At 37.7% G+C, this 20830-nt stretch overlaps 3 protein-coding genes and 1 pseudogene across 5 annotated transcripts; 2 read left to right on the forward strand and 2 right to left on the reverse strand.

The window, feature by feature from the left end:
- Nucleotides 1-978: 978 nt before the first annotated feature.
- LOC149017968 (patatin-like protein 2) lies at nt 979-9737 on the forward strand. The gene is made up of 8 exons (XM_089152294.1): nt 979-1356; nt 1467-1648; nt 1744-1921; nt 2013-2174; nt 2466-2768; nt 2864-3039; nt 3142-3272; nt 9655-9737. Exons 1-7 carry the CDS (start codon nt 1216-1218, stop codon nt 3212-3214), a joined length of 1215 nt encoding a protein of 404 aa, XP_089008420.1. The 5' UTR covers nt 979-1215; the 3' UTR covers nt 3215-3272; nt 9655-9737.
- On the forward strand, nt 7467-9720 carry LOC149017969 (patatin-like protein 2). The gene is made up of 7 exons (XM_089152295.1): nt 7467-7792; nt 7898-8079; nt 8178-8355; nt 8447-8608; nt 8900-9202; nt 9306-9481; nt 9567-9720. Exons 1-7 carry the CDS (start codon nt 7652-7654, stop codon nt 9637-9639), a joined length of 1215 nt encoding a protein of 404 aa, XP_089008421.1. The 5' UTR covers nt 7467-7651; the 3' UTR covers nt 9640-9720.
- A 2431-nt stretch (nt 9738-12168) lies between the features above and the next one.
- On the reverse strand, nt 12169-13334 carry LOC149017970 (putative carboxylesterase 5 pseudogene; annotated as a pseudogene).
- A 143-nt stretch (nt 13335-13477) lies between these two features.
- On the reverse strand, nt 13478-20366 carry LOC149017971 (uncharacterized). Of its 3 annotated transcripts, XM_089152296.1 has the most exons (8): nt 19969-20366; nt 19820-19872; nt 18640-18699; nt 18457-18534; nt 16713-16842; nt 16453-16505; nt 14111-14299; nt 13478-13900 (listed from the first exon to the last, which is right to left on the reverse strand). In XM_089152296.1, exons 1-8 carry the CDS (start codon nt 20273-20275, stop codon nt 13751-13753), a joined length of 1020 nt encoding a protein of 339 aa, XP_089008422.1. In that variant the 5' UTR covers nt 20276-20366; the 3' UTR covers nt 13478-13750. The 3 variants fall into 3 exon arrangements, with proteins under 3 accessions (XP_089008422.1, XP_089008424.1, XP_089008423.1); XM_089152297.1 differs by lacking the exon at nt 18640-18699 and having other exon boundaries at nt 13479-13900; XM_089152298.1 differs by lacking the exons at nt 18457-18534; nt 18640-18699.
- Between the last annotated feature and the right edge of the window lie 464 nt (nt 20367-20830).

Consider the following 20830-nt stretch of genomic DNA (forward strand, 5'->3'; position numbering starts at 1 on the left):
TTCGGAACCCGACGAAAATCAAAACCAATGCATAGAATCATGGCTAGGAGTGCAATAAGGTTGACTTAGATTTGGCTTTTTCAAATCCAAACCCGGCCCCAAATGCCAGTCAAGTCAAAGTTAGGATCAAAGTTAAAATCAAGACCAAAAAATAAAAGGACCGGATCAAGTGAGATGAACGTTAAATCCGCCCTTGGCACTAATTCAAAGTTAGAAAATTCTAGTCCTTGACTTTAGGGTAAGAGTCTTGAATCTAGGTAAGGATGTAAACTTATTGAATTTGGCTCAAATATGTTAATATCCAAATCCGAATCGGAATCCATTTATTAAACACATTATCTGAATTCAAATCCATATTGGTCAAATATTGGTTAAAATAGTGTCCGTCAAATATCTAATCGAATCGGATTATATTCGACTTAAAATTGGCATATTCAAATCTGGATCCGATTATCAATTGAATCATCCAAATTCTAAAAAATAAAATTCAGATGCTCTTAAGCAGATAGAAATATGAATCAAATACGAGTTTTTCACTATATGTTTACATTCCTAAATCCAGTTCCTTTTCGAATTTAGGACAACTCACGGGTTACAATTTGAACCCCTAGACCATTGCCATGGTCAGGTCAAAGGCAAATGAGATGAAAGTAAGACCTAATCAAACACCTAGGGAACCTAGCGGAAGACAAAGCTCCCCCATGAGAATTTAATCGAGCTATGCACAAGCTGGCCTAAATGAAACTCAGACCCCATGAGGTTGGTTCACACTCTTCTCGTCTACTATTCAAACTCCAAACTACTGGCAACTGGGTAGGGGAAAGACTTCAACCAAGCGTTCCCCGTTCAACGCTAAACCTGAGAAGTCTTTCTCCCGTAGCTTTATATGCAATTAAACAGAATCTTCTATCTGAGGATTAGATGATCTACCCATTATTCTAAATTTCAAAGTCCACAAAGGCGTTTCTTAGAGTCCTTCATGGCCGGCTAGCTGCACCGGTTCATGATACATTCGTGTTGGGTTCCTCTATCCTCTTCATCCTTCCATTATCAAAGCAAAGATCGATTATAAATACCCATTTCATTCCCTCTCTCTTACCAGACAATATTCTTCGATCAAATCCCTTCTTACTACTACAAGTATAATAAAGCTCTAATATCTGAAGCTAGCTAGCTCACTTTCTCACTTGTTATTTTCTCTGAATCATATTCTTCATGGAGAGAAAATTATCATCTGTTCTTCAGATACAACCTCCCACCTTTGGAGATCTAGTTACCGTTCTCAGCATTGATGGAGGAGGTATAAGAGGAATAATTCCAGCAACCATTCTCGAGTTCCTCGAATCCCAGCTTCAGGTCTATTTCATAATCATAAACTAATCCTAACCCATCCATGCATGTACCTTTGTGGGTTTTATTGATCTTTCCAAGCAAGCACTAAAGTTATATTGATTTTTCATGAGCAGGAGCTGGATGGTGAGGATGCAAGACTTGCAGACTACTTTGATGTAATTGCAGGAACAAGTACTGGTGGTCTTGTGACAGCTATGTTAACGGCCCCAGATGATAACAATCGTCCTCTCTTTGCTGCCAAAGATATCAAGCCTTTCTACCTTGAGCACTGCCCTAAAATTTTCCCACAGCAAAGGTATCAAACAAAATGAAATGAGAAATATATATGACTTAGTTTTATCTTTAGAAACTGAAGAGCTAAACCATCCTTCTCCTTCTATTGAGTCACAGGGGCCTGTTTGCTTCAATTGGACAGATGTTCAATGGACCCAAGTATGATGGAAAGTATCTACATAGCATCATAAGGGAGAAGCTAGGAGAAAGGAGGTTGAGCCAAACCCTAACCTGTGCTGTCATTCCAACATTTGATATCAAGAAGCTCCAGCCTATCATCTTCTCAACCTATGAGGTTTCTATCTTTGTTCTTTCCATTCCTCTCTCTTAGTTAGTTCAAGTAGATTAATTATGGGCATGACGAATTAGTAATCCTTCTCATGCAGGTTAACAGGAATCCCACAATGAATGCTCAGCTTTCAGATATATGTATTGGCACCTCTGCAGCTCCAACATACCTTCCCACCTATTACTTTAAGAATGAGGATAAAGATGGGAACGTAAGGGAATTTGATCTTACGGATGGTGGCGTTGCTGCAAATAATCCGGTAATTTCATTTCCAATTAAAGACCTTCTATCGTACATAGGGCGAACTTGGTGTCAAAGGCTTCCACACAAGTGGAGTCCAGGAGGTGCAGTTTCCGACACAATCTTACTCCAACAGTTTTTGTTGGGAGGCTATTTTGATGGCTTGATCTCGGGACTACACCCACCATTGCTCCAAGGCCCACCCCTACCTTCTATTTGTACAACATGGTGAAATTTTTTTTATTGGATGAATACATGATGAGATTAATTATAAGCTGACTCGGTTTTCTGATTTCCTACATGGTTACAGGCCTTGTGTGCAATTGGTGAGATCACCAAGCAGGTGATTCAGAAAAACCCAGATTTCTTCCCTATCAAGCCCATGGAATATGGTCGATACCTTGTTATCTCCATAGGAACTGGTGTAGCAAAGATAGAACAAAAATACAATGCTACTGATGCAGCAAAGTGGGGTTCTATGAATTGGCTCTTTAACGATGGATCAACACCATTAGTGGATACCTTCTATCAAGCAAGTGGAGACATGGTTGACCTCAACCTTGGTGTGGTCTTTCAAGCTTTGCACTCTGAAAATAACTACCTACGGATTCAGGTAACGTACCATGCAAACAGATGAATCTATCTTAAATAAATTATAATTTCCATGAATTATTACTAACTGTGCTCTATGATCCAATGGAAATTCAGGATGATACACTATCTGGGACTGTATCTTCAGTTGATATTGCTACCGAAGAAAACTTGAACAACCTTGTGAAGGTTGGGGAAGAATTACTGAAGAAACCAGTTTCAAGGGTGAATTTAGAATCTGGTTGCACTGAAACTGTTAATAATGGAGGTACTAATGCAGAAGCTCTTAAAAAGTAAGTCAATTAATTTCATGTCTTTCTAGTCACCGACTCACCATCTTATCACATCTCTATTAAATTCATTGATTGATTGATTATCTTCTTTGTTATGAACAGGTTTGCGAAATTGCTCTCAAAGGAAAGGACGCTTCGTCGGCAAAGATCACCTAACACGAAAGTTTGGAAATAATTAGGTTCCTCGTTGTATTGCTGCTTCTTAATTCTTTGGTGAATTATAGACTATGTAAAAGTTGAGTAAAACCTCAACAGTTCTTTAATTCTTTGTCAGTATGAACAGAAAATAAAACTTTATCTTTTCAATTTCATTGAATCTTGACAAGATCAATTGGGTGACCACCTAAAATGGGATTAAAGAATGGGAGTAAAGAATCATCTGTAATTTGAATTTAATCATCTCCTTACCTAACTAATGAGAAAAATGGATACATGGAGAATTCGTTAAGAATGAGCCACGAAAATAAACATTCTAAATTGGTGACGCCAACATCAGAGTCTCTAATTTTCCTTAGAAAGAACAAAGGTTATCTTTCATTGAATTAAAAGTTTAAGACTGATAATTAAATTTAGAATTTTTGATATTCATCCCCAAGTGTTGCAATGAAACTATGGAACCTCCCAATTATATAAGTTTGCAAATAGGTAGACAGTCACGTACCGTTTTTAATTAATAATTAGAATTCAAATATATTTTACTATGACTAAAATACCCCTTATATAAAGGGGTATAAATGAATAATCGAAATTTGTTTTCGAATTTGCATTCGTATTTATTTAGAGGTATCCAAATCTGTCTGATTACTAATAGGACGTGGATATAGTAATAACCCTTTTTGACTAATTATTATCCATCAAGTAAACTTATCTAGTTAAGTTACTTATTTGGATTTGTTTTCTTAATTTTATAATTTTTTTTACTTGAGATATGTGAATATTTTTTGAAATTTTTTACTAAAATAAAATCCAAAGTTGCTAAATTCTTAAATTCAAATTTGACATTCACAAATAAAATGGTAAAGATGTCAACAGCAGTTGTCAAAAATTTTGTATTTAATTTGCATTCATACCCATTTAGAAGAATCTATTTACAATTTACAAACACAACTATCCGAATATCATGCGAATCTAACTGCATCTGTTCAAAAATTCATAAGGTTTTATCCGAACATAATGGGATACAAAAATAGTATTACCACCATTCAATCCGATCCACTTACATCTCTACTTATATATTAAAATGACTCAAATACCCTTTAACTTGAACCCTATTTTTAAAATAAACCTTACATGCATAGGTGGGTGAATAAGAATCTCTCCAGCACCCACTTTAATATGCTTCAATGACTTCCTAATGGGTTTGTCCTGGCGCCTCCCATTCCCTTTTTTAATCTTTCTTATTTTTCTCTACTTACCAATCCTGACATCCTCCTCTTTTGTTAACTAAGTTTATATGATATTTCTTTAACTGTCCACCATTCAACTTACACCATGAGAGAATCCACAAAACAAAACAACAGAGGAGGAGAAAATTTCTTTGATAATCATGATTAATTAGATAATAAATGAAATCAAAGAAAAACTCTTAAGGCACCCTCAAGATGGATAACCGATGGCACAAAGTCCTCAAGCGTCTCATGGAAAGAGTGAGAGGAGACCCCAGCCAAGCTCGAGGGAGAGAGAGAATCTACCTAGTCATTATAGAAAATACTAAGTCAACTAAGGGAGTTCATTCATGGTTGAGGAAGGAAGCCAAGCGAGACTTAATGGCCAGAGCCTTTTATGAGGTGGGGTTGAAAAGATGGAACATATGGTCCTCCTCTTGAGACTCCATATCAGCTCCTCCAACTCTCTTTTGTCATGTTTCACAAGTTACGATCCAAGATTGGGATAAGATTACAATTTAGAAATTGAACCATAACTAGGTGTCATAAATAAGTGACCATTAGTTATGAGTTATTGTGAAATGTTACTTCTCATAAATGACCATAAACTCAATTTGTCAATAAATGCTCAAATGTATTGACAGTTAATGTTTTTTATGGAAAAACGCATGGTACATTAACCTAGTAAATACATCAAGCCAGACACCATCATGGGGTTTCTAGGGTTCAAAAAAATCATTTACATCATTCTATTATATTTTACAAACAATCTCTAGTGGGATCAATGGCAGGAGGTATATGAAAGGGTCAACCTATTCGCTTCGCCCCCCCCCCCCCCTCGCGGTTTGTTTTATCGCATTGATTTCATCCATTTTTACATCGCTTATTATGTGTTTAATCCCCCCCCCCCCAAAAAAAAAGGAAAAAAACCCCCCCCCCCCCCAAAACCCCCCCTTCTAAGCCGGCATGCATCCTCCTCAGCCACAGTTCCCCAGAGTTTTATGGTAAAACAAACCTCCATGTGGATCTCAAGGGCCTCCAATACCCTTCCCCTTTGCCTCTGCAACACACACCATCACCCTCTTGGTCGGAAGGCTTGTTGGGGATGAAAAGACGAGCAGAAACGCCGGTTTTGGGTACAATGATGACGTCCTTGGAGGAAACACTGGTTTTGGGATTGGTTGCAGAAGCAGGGATGGTTTCAGTTCCTGCTAGCCTCTCGACATGACCGTCCTAGAAGATTCTGATGAGAACATATATGAAGATTTCAACTCAACATCCACACGCTAATCAGTCAAAAGTTTTTACACCTTTCGTTTTTCTCACTTGAAAATTACTGCACAGTCAAATATCAAAAGCATGTTTGTAAGAAACAAGGAATTTACAGCAGCCTTTGTCCTCTACATTCAACTTATTAGGACCCTAAACATGATTCCTAAGTGATATTATTTCCTTTTCATATCCATTCTGCAGAGATAATTGCAGTACTAAATTCCAGATATGTTCCTCACCATTTTCTTTCCTCCATCGGTAGAAACAACAGTGTCCTATTGTCTATTAAAAATTCTAACATCCACCCTACTTGGGCTTTCTGTTTCACAATATTGTTATAAAATTAACATCACCATGCTTTTAAAAAACTAGCAATCACTTCATTCTTGGTAGCTAGGAGAATAGCTTAATTTACAAATAATCAATTCAAAATTCTTATGGAGCCAGGGTGTTCCTCTTTAATTTAAAGTATTTAATGTCTTAGCATTCTTATTCGTTTTTCTTTTGTGGTGGTGGGGGGGTCTCTATTAGGAACCTGAAAAACTGAAAGCAAAAAATATGGTATGAGAAAAGATAATACCATATTGCATTCTATGTAATTGGATGGATTTAGATATCCTTAATTAATCGGACTCAAATACGAATTTGAAAACGAATTTCAGTCAATGATATCTACAAGTTGATCCATGGTAATGTTTCTTGAAAGCAATAGCTTGGATTTGCAATAGTCAACAGGAAAATATGCATATCTCAACTAGATTAATGAACAAAAATGACCTTTCATCAAATCAACGCACGTGCCTTTGCATGTTTAATAGACTGGACTAGCTTAATTTGTCAACGATGGAAATCTCGTACGTGGAATCTCGTATATATATTTTCATCTTTGAAAGGATAATCACAATCAATTCTTTTTTAGGTGAACGATAATCATAATCAATTCCATTCATCATCATCCTTAAATTTTTTTTAATTGTCATATCAATTGTCATTTTGAAGAAGTCAAAGTAGAGACTTGACCAAAGCTCACGCCTTGGATTAAGATTGTGTACTTAATAATAAAAAAGTGACTACTTAATTAGGCGCTTAGGGATGGTGACACTACAACAACGAGTTAAGATCGTTACTAGCTAGGCAAAGGAAATTTCTCAATAGAAGTCGCAATGACCATGGTTTTAGTTCATGACATCGAAATAGGGTATTTACACAAGAACTGGTCTAGTATTGAATTTGACAGTAGTACCTATGCATAGACCAAAATCAAAGCTAATGCATAGAATCATGGCTAAGAGCGCAATAGGGTTGGCTCAAACTAGGCTTTTTCATATCCAAACCTAGTGCCAAATGCCAGTCCAATCAAAATTAGAATCAAAGCCAAAATCAGGACCAAGAAATCAAAGACGGATCGAACAAGTGTCCAAGACCTCAGGATAAGAGTCTTGAATCCTAGCCATATTCAAAATCAGGGCAACTCAGGGGGGACAAATTTGCACCCCTTTACCAAGGCCATGGATAAGTCAAGGGCAAATGAAATCAAAGTAGACCGAATCAAAACAAGTCGGCTACGAGGGGAAAATTAGGTATCTGGTCTGATTGGTTCGTGCTCTTCTCGTCAACGTTCCAAAATCCAAATAACACGTTTAAACACGGTGCCTTGTTATCTACTGGTTATTCTAAAATTTGAAGTCCACGAGGGCGTTTCATGGACTCCTTCATAGCCGCCTGCCTGCAAAATTTAATTTCATCACGCATTCGTGTTGGGTTCTTCCATCCTCTTCATCCTTCCATCATCAAACGAAAGATCAATTATAAATACCCATTTCATTCCCTCTTTCTTACCAGACAATATTCTTCGATCAAATCCCTTCTTACTACTACAAGTATAATAAAGCTCTAATATCTGAAGCTAGCTAGCTCACTTTCTCACTTGCTATTTTCTCTGAATCACATTCCTCATGGAGAGAAAACTATCATCTGTTCTTCAGATACAACCTCCCACCTTTGGAGATCTAATTACCGTTCTCAGCATTGATGGAGGAGGTATAAGAGGAATAATTCCAGCAACCATTCTCGAGTTCCTCGAATCCCAGCTTCAGGTCTATTTCATAATCATAAACTAATCCTGACCCATCCATGCATGTACCTTTGTGGGTTTTATTGATCTTAAGCACTTAAGTTACATTGATTTTTCATATGAGCAGGAGCTGGATGGTGAGGATGCAAGGCTTGCAGACTACTTTGATGTAATTGCAGGAACAAGTACTGGCGGTCTTGTGACAGCTATGTTAACGGCCCCAGATGAAAACAATCGTCCTCTCTTTGCTGCCAAAGATATCAAGCCTTTCTACCTTGAGCACTGCCCTAAAATTTTCCCACAGCAAAGGTATCAAACAAAATGAAATGAGAAATATATATGACTTAGTTTTATCTTTAGCAACTGAAGAGCTAAACCATATTCCTTCTCTTTCTATTGAGTCACAGGGGTCTATTTTCTTCAATTGGACAGATGTTCAATGGACCCAAGTATGATGGAAAATATCTACATAGCATTATAAGGGAGAAACTAGGAGATAGGAGGTTGAACCAAACCTTAACCTCTGCTGTCATTCCAACATTTGATATCAAGAAGCTCCAGCCTATCATCTTCTCAACCTATGAGGTCCCTATTTTTGCTCTTTCCATCCCTCTCTCTTAGTTAGTTCAAGTAGATTTATTATGGGCATGACGAATTAGTAATCCTTCTCATGCAGGTTATCAATAATCCCACAATGAATGCTCGGCTTTCAGATATATGTATTGGCACCTCTGCAGCTCCAACGTACCTTCCCACCTATTATTTTAAGAACGAAGATAAAGATGGGAATGTAAGAGAATTTGATCTTACTGATGGTGGTGTTGCTGCAAATAATCCGGTAATTTCATTTCCTATCAAAAACTTTCTATTATACAAAGGGGGAAGTTGGTGTCAATGGCTTCCACACAAGTGGAGTCCATGCCGGAGGTGTAGTTTTCCAACACAGTCTTACCCAAACAGTTTTTGTTGGGAAGCTGTTTCAATGCTTTGACCTTGGACCTACATCCACCATTACGCCAAAAGCCCACCTCTACCTTCCATTGTACATGGTTGTTTTTTTTGATTGGATGAATACATGGTGAGATTAATTATAAGCTGATTGGGTTTTCTTTTTCCTATATGGTTACAGGCCTTGTGTGCAATTGGTGAGATCACCAAGCAGGTGATTAAGAAAAACCCAGATTTCTTCCCTATCAAGCCCATGGAATATGGTCGATACCTTGTCATCTCCATAGGAACTGGTGTGGCAAAGATAGAACAAAAATATAATGCCATTGATGCAGCAAAGTGGGGTTCTATGAATTGGCTATTTAATGATGGATCAACACCATTAGTGGATACCTTCTATCAAGCAAGTGGAGACATGGTTGACCTCCACCTTGGTGTTGTGTTTCAAGCTTTGCACTCTGAAAATAATTACCTACGGATTCAGGTAATGTACCATGCACACAGATGAATCTATCTTAGATAAATTATAATTTCCATGAATTATTACTAACTGTGCTCTTTGTCTCTTTGATCCAATGGAAATTCAGGATGATACACTATCTGGGACTATATCTTCAGTTGATATTGCTACCAAAGAAAACTTGAACAACCTTGTGAAGGTTGGCGAGGAATTACTGAACAAACCAGTTTCAAGGGTGAATTTAGAATCTGGTGTCACTGAACCTGTTAATAATGGTGGTACTAATGCAGAAGCTCTTAAAAAGTAAGTCAATTTCATGTCTTTTTATCACCATCTTATCGCATCTCAATTAAATTCATTGATTGATTATCTTCTTTGTTATGAACAGGTTTGCGAAATTGCTCTCAAATGAAAGGACGCTTCGTCGGCAAAGATCACCCAACACTAAAGTTTGGAAATAATTAGATTCCTTGTTGTATTGCTGCTTCTTAATTCTTTGGTGAATTATAGACTATGTAAAAGTTGAGTAAAACCTCAACACTTCTTTGATTCTTTGTCAGTTTGAACAGAAAATAAAACTTTATCTTTTCTTTTTTTGGTCAAAAAAAACTTTATCTTTTCAATATCATTGAATCTTGACTGGATCATTTTTTTTTTTTGGGGGTGACCACCTAAAATGGGATTAAAGAATCATGTGTAATTTGAGTTTAATCATCTCTTTACCTTTTTTATTTTTTTGGTAAATCATCTCCTTACCTAACTAATGAGAAAAATGGATGAGCCACGAAAATAAACATTCTAAATTGATGACGCCAACATCAGAGTCTCTAATTTTCCTTAGAAAGGACAAAGGTTATCTTTTGCAATGATACTATGGAACCTCTCAACTATATAAATTTACAAATAGGTCCACACTGTCAGAGAACCTTTACAATTGATATTAGAAGTCAAATATCTTTTCACTATGACTAAAATACCCCTTATATGTATGATCATATACCCCTTATATGTAAGGGTGTAAATGGATAATCGAAATCTACTTTCAATTTTGCATCTGTATTTTTTTTAGGATATCCAAATCCATCCAATTACTAATAGGATGCAAATATGGTAATACCCCTTTCCCAATTATTATCCATTTGATGAACTTATCTAATTAAGTTACTTATTTGGATTTATTTTCTTATATTTATAAACTTTTACTTAAGATACGATAAATATTTTCTAGATTTTCTACTGAAATAAAAACCAAAATTGCTAAATTCTTAAGTTCAATACTAACGCTCACAAGTGAAATGGTAAAGATGTCAACAAGTAGTCAAAAATTTGTATTCAATTGCATTCATACCCATTTAGAAGAATCTATGTAAAAAAAAAATCAAAATATTATCTGAATCCGTCCAAAAACCACCGTCCGATCTAAGTTCGATCCGTTTACATCTCTAAATTCGTCCAAATATTATAGGATATGGTAATACCATTATCACTATCCGTTTACATCTCTATTTATATTTTAAAATAACTCAATACCCTTAACTTAAACCCTATTTCCAAAATTAAAATTTACATACATAAGTGGGTGAATGAGAATTTCTTCACCCATTTTAATATCCTTCAGTGACTTCCTTATGGATTTGTCCAGGTGCCTCTCATTCCCCTTCTAATCTTTCTTATTTGGGTAATTTTCATCTGGACCCCCGAGATTTGGTCTATGTCATTTTTAGTCCAAAAAAATTAAGACTTTGCATCTACCTCCCCTGTACTATGGAAAAAGTCAATTTAAGGACAAAGTATCACTTTTATGACCAATTTGCCCTTTATTTTTTTTAATTTGAATTTTTACATAATTTTAAAAACTTGAGGATTCAGATCGAAGAATAATTTAAAAACTTGAGGATCCAGATCGAAGAAATTCCCTTTTTTTTAAAATTTCTTCAACAGTAGTTGTGCTTCAGGATTCAAACGCATTTTCAGTGGAAATTCCAAGCTTCAAATGCATCTTCCTGTATGGACCTGAAAAAACAACATATTCCCCATTTGAGTTCTAACTGAACAAATCTGGAAGCAAACTAATTAGAAAAAGGAAAGAGAAACCAAAAAGAACTTCCTATTTCTTACCGTTTGAAGATTTTCTAATGCTCTTTTGTAATCAATGGACAATTATTTGAGCAGGTTAATGGCTTATGGGGTTTATGTGTTGTGTTGGCTAATACTTTATGCCATTGTCGATTAGTTGTTCTTTGTTGAACGACTCCAAAAGCTTCTTGGGCAATTTGCTATAGAACCTTTTACTTTTTCACCATCAATGGAGAGGAAGAGAATCAGAGATGTCAAATAAGGGGAAACCATGAATTTTTCTAACCAAATCAGAGATGTAGAATAAGGGGAAGTAGGCCGCTACACAGAGGGAAAGATCAAGAATTTTTAGGGTTTCCAATTTGTGTACTTTCCCTTGCAAACGTCGGCCGCTACACAGAGGGAAAAGATCAAGAATTTTTAGGGTTTACAATGTGTACTTTCCCATAATAAACATTAGCGATGGTTGAACCAGAAAAAAAAAGAAGAAAATAAACATGGAGATTATGTATATAAAAATTTTTAATTAAAAAAAGGGCAAATGGGTCATAAAATGATAATCTATCCTTAAATTGACTTTTCTATAGTACAGGGGAGGCAGATGCAAAGTCTCAATTATTTTGGACTAAAAATGACATTGAGCAAACCTCAGGGGTCCAGATGAAAATTACCCTTCTTATTTTTACTCTACGTACCAATCTTACATCCTCATCTTTTGTTGCTAAGTTTATGTGATATTTCTTAACTGCCCAATATTCTATTTATAAACACAGGAGAGAATCCAAAAAACAAAGCAACAGAGGGGGAGAAAATTTCTGTGATAATCATGATTAGATAAGAACTGAAATCAAAGAAAACTCTCAAGGCACCCTCAACATAGATAACCGATCGATGGCCCAAGTCCTCAAGCCTCTTCTGGAGAGAGTGAGAGGAGACCCCAACCAAGCTCAGGGAGAGAGAGAATCTACCTAGTCATCATAGGAAATACTAAATCAATTAAGGGAGTTCATTCATGGTTGAGGAAGGAAACCAAGCGACACTTAATGGCCAGAGCCTTTTCTGAGGTGGGTTTGAAAAGATGGAACACATGGTCCTCCCCTTCAGACTCCATCAGCTCCTCCAACTCTCCTCCCCACCCACTCTTCCCCAGAGTTTTATGGTAAAACAGACCTCCACATCTCAACCTATCTTTTTCTGCAACACACACCATCACTCTCTTGCAAGCCAACTTATGCAAATTGGCACAAGTCGCTGGATTAAGCAGTGGGTCATCACAGCCACTGGTTGTCGGAGACACCATCAGCCACAATTTTAACAACAAAGCCTTGTTCTCTTCATCAATCGCATTGGGATCCAATGACTCTTCCCAGTAGACCAAAGGATGAATCAAACCCAACCCATCAAAATTCACCCCTTCTAATGGGGTCTCAGCTGCACGCAGAGCCATGTCGTGGGCTATATTAGCTCCTGCACTCTCTCCCACCATGGAAACTCTGCTAAAGTCGGCGTGTTCGTTCAGCCATGCTTCAGGGCCGTTTCTGTTGGAATGCGAAGCGACCCATTCAAGAACAGCCCAGGTATCATCGTAGGCTATTGGTAGAGGATGCTCTGGGGCTCTCCTGTAATGAACAGACACTGCGATCACTTTAGCCTCTGCAACTAGAGATGACACATAACCATCGTAAGTAGGGGAGAAGGGTGTTTCAATGCAGAATGCTCCGCCGTGAATGTAGACGAGGAGTGGAAGTTTCTTGCCGGAAGGCTCGTTGGGGATGAAAAGACGAGCAGAAACGCCGGTTTTGGGTACAATGATGATGTCCTTGGAGGAAACACTGGTTTTGGGATTGGTTGCAGAGGCAGGGATGGTTTCAGTTCCTGCTAGCCTCTCGACATGACCATCCTTGTAGATTCTGATGAAAGGTGGGAAATCAAAGACTACTTCGGCACTATGTGAATCCATTGACGCCGAGAGAGAGAAAGGAAGAAAGAGTAACTCCGGCGCGTTTCTTGGTGAGAAAAATATAGGTTCCTCACCCTCCATTTTAAGATGAGAGGAAGAAATGTAGGTGGAGATCTGCATGCTTAATTGACATTTTCTAGAAAATTCATTGACCGATCTATCTAATCTAAGCCGTCATTAAAAGATTCAAAACCAGCATCTGTGTTGGTGACTGCGAAAAGCAAATTTTTTTGGTAAATAATAATAATTAAATAAAAAAAAATACAGGTGTTGGTGGAACTTTGCTTTGGTCCTACACATTTCAGTCAAAATTTCAATCTCAGTCGGGCAATGCAAGTGTTGTCTACTTGAAAGAAAATGATCCTTTAAAAATACATCATTTTGAACCACATCTGGATGCTGCTCAAGTCAAATGAAGCATTGGTCGATAAAGTAAACCCATTATGTTTCCCAATTCAGCCAAAAAAATGTTCATGCTATTGCATCTGAATCTGGTACATACCCACCTTATTCCAGCGTTTAGCATCAATGCTTTGTTATGTAACTAGTCCGCAGGGTCTCCATTGTTTTACGCTGGAGCTTAAATGATCAGGGACTATAGCAGACCATGCATTTAAATCTGGCAAAGGTCCTGTAAGTGCAAGATAGTTTTCCCCATCTGATCTTTTCATTCTCTTCCAGCTTAGCTGCAACAATCAGATTACAGATCAGTGATCTTCTTACAGATACGATATTGCCATTACTTTGAATCAAATTTCTCAGAAAATTAAATGTCAGAAGATTGCAATGTAACTACGCAATATTTAACCAAATAATTGAAGATTGAAATAGGCATGCATGCAGGGGGTGGATGGGGCTGCATACAGAAAACGGATATAAGGAAATAATTGCAATACATTTCCAGGAAAAGCTTTGCATAGTGCAGCAATAGTGGGATTCTGTAGCCATGCACCATCATCTGCAGAAAGCTCTGAAGACATTACTCCATCTCTGACGATGGATGTTTCACCATGATTTCCACCACAATTTACCATGATGCGACCATGAGGCATCAGTCTACTACTCATTTCCAACCATGTCGACACCTGAAATGCATAATTTGATAGAAAAAAATTGGGGGCACTCAGAAAAATAGAGTCCAAAGGCCCAGGTGAAAAATAAGAATGCTATCAATTAGGCAAACTGACATACAACAATTAAAATGTAAATCCTAGAAAGCATCTAAACGTTATCTACCAAGAAAAAAGACGAGCATATAAGCCTTGAAGAATTGATATTGCATATGTTGAGTGAGAAGCTAAACCCTGTAAATTCGGTGTCACAACATATGCAGGCCCAATATGAACCTAGAAAATTAACAATAACTTCTTCAAGTAATGGAATACAGTGGGCCTGGCAACTACCACAAAATCCAGCTCAGAAAGAAGAATATGGTGCACATATATAACTAAAAGAACCTAAAAGATCTACCATCTTCTATTTCATCGACAAGTCAGACAATTATATAAAGGCAAAATGGTGGGTTTAAGCTAACAAAATGACAAGTCAGACAATTATATTGAGGCAAAAATGATGGGGTTTTTAAGCTAACCAAATCACAAAAACCATGCAGTCCCAGAAACACACTAAAAAGAACCACAGAACACAGACTACATGCAAAGGTTAATTATTGTTAATTTTTTTTTACTTTGGATTCTCATTTATCTTTCTACGAGAACATCAATAAGTTCTGATCCAAGAGAAGCCAAATATTTATTTTCTCCTCCATTGACATAACAAAGCCTGCAGTTGAAATTTCAAAAGTTATGTAGTTCACAATTTTCCACAAATCCTAGTAAATGTCCAAGGACAGAATTCCTACGATGTCCTACTGAATTCAGATATCTGCATGTTTTGAGTAGAACCCACATGTTAGAAGGACAGACCCAAACATTGCCCAACAAACACCTATAGAAATTTGTTCTTTATGACAGTCCATGGACCTTGCTTGGTATATTCTATTACCAAATCTTGTTAGGATGACTTTTATAACATTGTATAAATCAGCTTTATAAATGGACTTCACAACAACACTCCATCCTTTGTCCCCAAACTGAACTTCCACTCAGGCATTGTAGCATCAAGATGGAAACATTGCAGCATGCTGCAAAAGATAGCAATTAAATTGTGAAAACTACAATTCTTTGCCATCAGCAACTCATAACAGTGCTTTACCATGGAAAAAGTTAATCCTACCAAGGTCAACAATAAGCGGGTGAGCCATGGCGCAATGGTTAAGGAAACAGGCTCTCCCAAGAAACAGGGGGTAAGTCCATGTACATTTCTCCCTCCCAGACCCTGCAAAAGTGGGAGCCTTGTGCACTTGGATGTTCTCTCTTCTTCTTCTTTTTTGGTTGGGGCGGAGGGGTGTTATGCTCAGTAAGAATGAGAATATATATGAAGATTTCAACTCAACCTCACACACTAATCAGTCAAAAGTTTTTACATCTTTCATTTTTCTCACTTGAAAATTACAGCACAGTCAAATATCAAAAGCATGTTTGTAAGAAACAAGGAATTTAGCAGCAGCCTGAAACTTTGTCCTCTACATTCAACTTATTAAGACCCTAAACATGATTCCTGAGTGTTATTATTTCCTTTTTCATATCCATTCAGAGATAATTGCAGTATTCCACATAAGTTCCTCACCATTTCTTCCTCCATCTGTAGAAAAAACAGTGTCCCATTGTCTCTTAAAAATTCTAACATCCACCCTACTTGAGCTTTCTGTTTCACAATATTGTTATAAAATTAACATTACCATGCTTTCAAAAAACTAGCGATCACTTCATTCTTGGTAGGAGAAGAGCTTTACAATAATCAATTCAAAATTCTTATGGAGCCAGGCTGTTCCTCTTTCAAGGCATTTAATGTCTCAGCATTCTTATTCTTTTTTCTATTTTTTGGTTTGGAGGGTCTCTATTAGGAACCTGAAAAACTGAAAGCAAAGAATGAGCCACAAAGCGACCAATGGAGAAAAACCAAGTGATGAGAGGAAGCATTATAAATTTTTGTGAGACTCAGATGGAACCGCCATGCATAAACAACTGTTCCAGCATTCCACAGAGTTTTAACCCCTGAATCTATATAAATCCATGAACTTGTGGGGAAAACAGAGGTATCCCAATATTTTAGCTTCAAATCAAAAGCGTAACAAAAAGTTCCAGGGCTGGTCATTCTGTGAGATTACTAGCCATACCTCTTGCAACTCTGGCAAAACTTTTCCATCAGAAAACAAGTCCACAATAATGCCTGAAACATTGAGTAAATTCACCAATCATTATAGGTGCCTTGGAAGCATGTTGATTGAAATCTATCTCCATGAATATACAACATACAAACATGATGTTTAAAAGAATAGAAATACAATAACTAGTTTGATGCATATGACTGCAACCCTAAAATTTGCTATTTAGAAAACATGTAAATCAGTGCATTGCTAGAGTTCAGAGCCCTTACCAGAAAATCCACCATGAACAATGGCTGAAGAAGAAAGTGCATCACCAACATGAACATGAAGAACACCACCAACTTCATTAGACTTCTCTAGATCAGACAGCTTAAAATATTCTCTAGCTTTATCAATCAGCTGTGTAGTAGTATCATGAAACCAATTCATGGTAAGCAAGAAGCTCTTACGCAGGATGACAGGCAATTTCATAGTGCACATTCAGGATTGTTCAGTGTAGAAATGTTAAAGGTATGATTTTCATATTCCTTGTAATTTCTTATCCAAGAAACAGAAGAAAAAGCACGCACATTTTGTTTCCCTTCGTGTGTGTGTGTGTGAGGGGGAAAGAATAAAATATTCATTACCAAAGGAATTTTTTTCCCTGGAGAGAGAGAGGGGTTGGAATGGGGGAGGGGGAACAAGAAGTCTATTACACAGCCTGCCTGTAAGAGGGGATGGCACAGACATGTAAAAGGAACTGGAAGAACTCAAAGAAACCATAATAGACAATAAAAAAGGGGATGCAGCACAGCAGGAGGCAGCCAAAACTAGCAAAAGCCTAAGGATGACAGAGAGGACCTGTTTGAGATGAGCACGGTCAATGGAGTCCACCTCCACAGAAGGGTGCTAGAGAACGAGTGAGGCGGGTTTGTGAAGAGCTGGGCCTGAGGTTGGGACAAGGCTTTGAAGAAGGCTTTGATGGGAAAAGGTTTGGCTCAATAATTTGTGCAGAAGTAGACTAGGGTGTGATCAGGTAAGGGATGGAGTGGGCTGGGTGAGTGATACCCCAAACATAATAGAGAAAGTGATGAAGGGCCTTAAGCAAGAGAGTGTTTGGTTAGGATGAGGCCTTAAGCAAGAGAGTGTTTGGTTAGGATGAGGCCTTAAGCAAGAGTATGTTTTGTTAGGATGAAGCTTGCCAGGAGTGGGGCCCTCTCGAAGAGAATTGAAGCGATGGCAGGATGGGAGAAGCCATGGTTATCAGGTTTAATGGACCAAGGGTTTAGCTTGGAAGGAGGGACAAATGGCTGCCTTGAAATATGAGTTAGGATAGTAAGATAAGATACTTAGCAAGATGCCATTACTCAATCGGGTATGCCCTTTGATTTTACATACAGGTCTGCAACTGCCGTTATACATTGACCAAGTTAGGCACTAGGTGGCCCATAGCAAGCCCAAGAAAAGGTTTTCGAACCTAGGAAAATCCACATATTTTGTTTGTTATTGATGGTTATGTTGGATTTATTCCACATGAGATTTTACCTACTACTGTTGCTAATGATTGGTGTGCATGAGTTGATATTGCTAGCATTACGAGGTTCAACATGCTCACTGGCATCTTTGGCTGCTATGACGCTGGTGCTGATTTGATATCCATTCTTGGTGTTCAAAACTGGAGCCTTTGATATGTGTACTTCCAGCTTGAAGGGAGTGTTAGATAGGGTGCATCTTGGTTGTGGGTTGACAGATGTCCATGGACCTCCATAGGCTTCAGCATTGTTTTCCACTTGTTTATATCTGTTATTTTAAGTTCTTTCTTATCTTTCTTCTTCCCAGAGAAAACATATTTTCAAAAACCAATGAAATAGTCAGAAATAGCTTTTATGGATTAAGACCACTACATCCCTTCAGCAAGATCAATTGATGTAATTAAGGTATGTGGAGATCCAAAAACTGAAAATTAAATAATAACTTTCCAATCACAAAACAAGAAGAAGCAATCTAATTAAATTTAGATGCAATTTTTCTTACAATCTGATCAATCTCCCAGCCTTCAAGCCTCAATGAAGGCCATAGATTCAGCAGTAAATGAGCTACAGTTCCACCACCCTAAACATCCATAAACACAATAATTTATTTATCCATTATAGAAATTAAAAAACATTTTAAGTCCAAGTAGAAAGGATATTTCAGAACAGTGAGAATGTCAGTTACCAAACCTAAGATCGCAATAGGGCCTTCTGGAACAATAGCCGGCAAGCTTACAAACTCGTCCTGAGTTACAAGGCCATAGCTGAGGTAATGAATTTTAATTTGCAGCACTTGCAATTGTAAATAATAGATATACTAGTGAAACAGAATATGCAGAGGTAGTAACAACATCCTATATGGTGAATAATTATTGCCTTCAATATCAAACCATCCAAATGAGAGTTGGTGGTCCAACAGTCTGAGCAGTCTGTTTTGGATAATGTGACATGTCTTATAGTTAGATAAAACATAAAACATCAATATGTGAACAATTAAGTTCGTCCAGTGCTTGCTGCAATGGGTTTGTTATGCTATTCCCCCCCATGTACCTGCAATATCTGCCTACTTGACTCCCAGGTCCCAGGTCTACCCAGTCAGAGTGTCAGACCATGAAGTCTAAACAATGTTTTAATTGTTGGGACCAGCCAGCACCTTTATGAATCAACAGTTTATAGAGGCTTTGGTTCATGAAGGTGACATGGACCATCAAGTGGAAACAGAAACCAAGAGGTCTACGAGTCCATGGAAACACCAATTTAAAATGACGTGTCTCAGATTAACAGGGGAATAAGTGGCTAAAACAGGTAAAAAATAATTGGCTGAGAGAGTATGATTAATATGATAAACTGAAGCAATATATCATTCACATAATTGACGAGAGGCTCTCCTTCACATTGGACCACATGGATTGAACAGCATTATTCCCCAAATGGCTGCAATATGAGGTTAAGAAATTTAGATGTCTCACCTTGAAAACATTTCAAATACATATTGCAGTGTCTGAGTATTAGCAGCACTGTTCTTAACTTCAAGATTAAGGGCATTCTTTGGTGGGAGTTATGTAAACTCACAAACATCATTAAAAATCAGGCATAACCTTAATGGGAAGGGGATCTGAAAGGCAAAAGTCAATCAATAGATTTTGCTCCCCCCCCCCCCCCCCCCCCCCCCCCCCCAAAAAAAAAAAAAAAAAAAAAAAGCATGAACAGAAAATGAGAAAGAGTGATTCAATGCAAGGTTTTCCGATACAGATGGGTTGTGCATAAAACACAGTTGCAGGGGTCATATTTAGGTGACATTTTATTGGATACAGAACAACAAAATAAATAAATAAACTATTGAAGAAAAGAATACCTTCACTCACCCAATATGCACCTGTCCATATTTCTGCCCTATTATAAATGCTATGAATGTTGTCTGCAACACAGTCAGATCAAGTTAAGCCGAAATTTTTGTGAAATACTAGCAATGCTATGGATGTCCCTGCAAGAGAGTAAGATCGAGTGAACTAACGGGTAGAGTCAAGAAGCAGAATCCTGGTTTTGGGTGTATCCACAATTAATATTTCGTTATAGTCACTTCTTAGGGCCGTCAACACTTTGAACTCCTCCTCTTCCTTCAAGTTTTCGTCTTCCGCACTCGCTCTCTGTCCATGAAGAGCCCTCGCTTTTAATTGTGGTAAAACCAGTCTGAGGGATGTGACGTGTTTGCTTTTCCTGCATGGAGCTGCAACCGGGAATTCTATGGGAGTTGAAAAAGAAGAAGAAGAAGAAGCAGAAAGTAGAAAGAATGGGTTGAGTAAGGAAGGCAAGGCTAGCATCTCAGCAAACTAACCTCGCTATCCTGTTAGGGAAGGGTGTTTATTTGAGTAACAGGTGAGGTGAGTGATACTAGATGCCTCTTTAGTGACTGAGTCGCAACATTTTTGCTAACCAAAAAATAATAATAAAAAGAAAATCGTAACATTTTAATATATAGTTTTTTTTTTTTTTCGATTGGTCTGAATTACAGAATCCGGATCTTCTCCCCGTCGTGAGTGCTCCCCATGGCTTCCTGACCACATATATCAGTGGGGCCCACTGGTGTTGAAAAAGTTTTTTTTTTTTATTTTTTTCCAAAAAGTGTTTTTTACCGTGGGCCCCACTGATATATGTGGTCAGGAAGCATCGGGGTTGGTGATCCGGACTCTGAATTACAATGGGATATTCCATTATTATAATCCCCCATTGAAGCCAATGTTATTTTGGCGATCTCCATTTTTTCGAGTGACTCCCTTGATAGATGGATTTAGTATAAGAAAAAATGGAATTTTCTCTGTTAGATCTGTCTACTTTCAATGCTTGGCTATGGCAGACTCTCGAAGTAATATTGCTTC

Source organism: Hakea prostrata, chromosome 4 (genome assembly GCF_041222555.1).
Source record: "Hakea prostrata isolate BN-2017 chromosome 4, UWA_Hpros_2, whole genome shotgun sequence".
NCBI lineage: Eukaryota > Viridiplantae > Streptophyta > Magnoliopsida > Proteales > Proteaceae > Hakea > Hakea prostrata.

What these genes read in the sequence shown, in the direction of transcription:
- LOC149017969 (XM_089152295.1), top strand. Translation starts at nt 7,652, where the DNA reads ATGGAGAGAAAACTATCATCTGTTCTTCAGATACAACCTCCCACCTTT. An exon ending in TCCTCGAATCCCAGCTTCAG is followed by an intron (nt 7,793 to 7,897) that starts GTCTATTTCATA and finishes TCATATGAGCAG; the next exon opens with GAGCTGGATGGTGAGGATGC. An exon ending in AATGCAGAAGCTCTTAAAAA is followed by an intron (nt 9,482 to 9,566) that starts GTAAGTCAATTT and finishes TGTTATGAACAG; the next exon opens with GTTTGCGAAATTGCTCTCAA.
- LOC149017971 (XM_089152296.1), bottom strand. Translation starts at nt 20,275, where the DNA reads ATGCTAGCCTTGCCTTCCTTACTCAACCCATTCTTTCTACTTTCTGCT. An exon ending in GCTGGGAGATTGATCAGATT is followed by an intron (nt 16,843 to 18,456) that starts GTAAGAAAAATT and finishes ACTACTACACAG; the next exon opens with CTGATTGATAAAGCTAGAGA. An exon ending in GCAAAGCTTTTCCTGGAAAT is followed by an intron (nt 13,901 to 14,110) that starts GTATTGCAATTA and finishes TGATTGTTGCAG; the next exon opens with CTAAGCTGGAAGAGAATGAA.
- LOC149017968 (XM_089152294.1), top strand. Translation starts at nt 1,216, where the DNA reads ATGGAGAGAAAATTATCATCTGTTCTTCAGATACAACCTCCCACCTTT. An exon ending in TCATCTTCTCAACCTATGAG is followed by an intron (nt 1,922 to 2,012) that starts GTTTCTATCTTT and finishes CTTCTCATGCAG; the next exon opens with GTTAACAGGAATCCCACAAT. An exon ending in ATAACTACCTACGGATTCAG is followed by an intron (nt 2,769 to 2,863) that starts GTAACGTACCAT and finishes ATGGAAATTCAG; the next exon opens with GATGATACACTATCTGGGAC.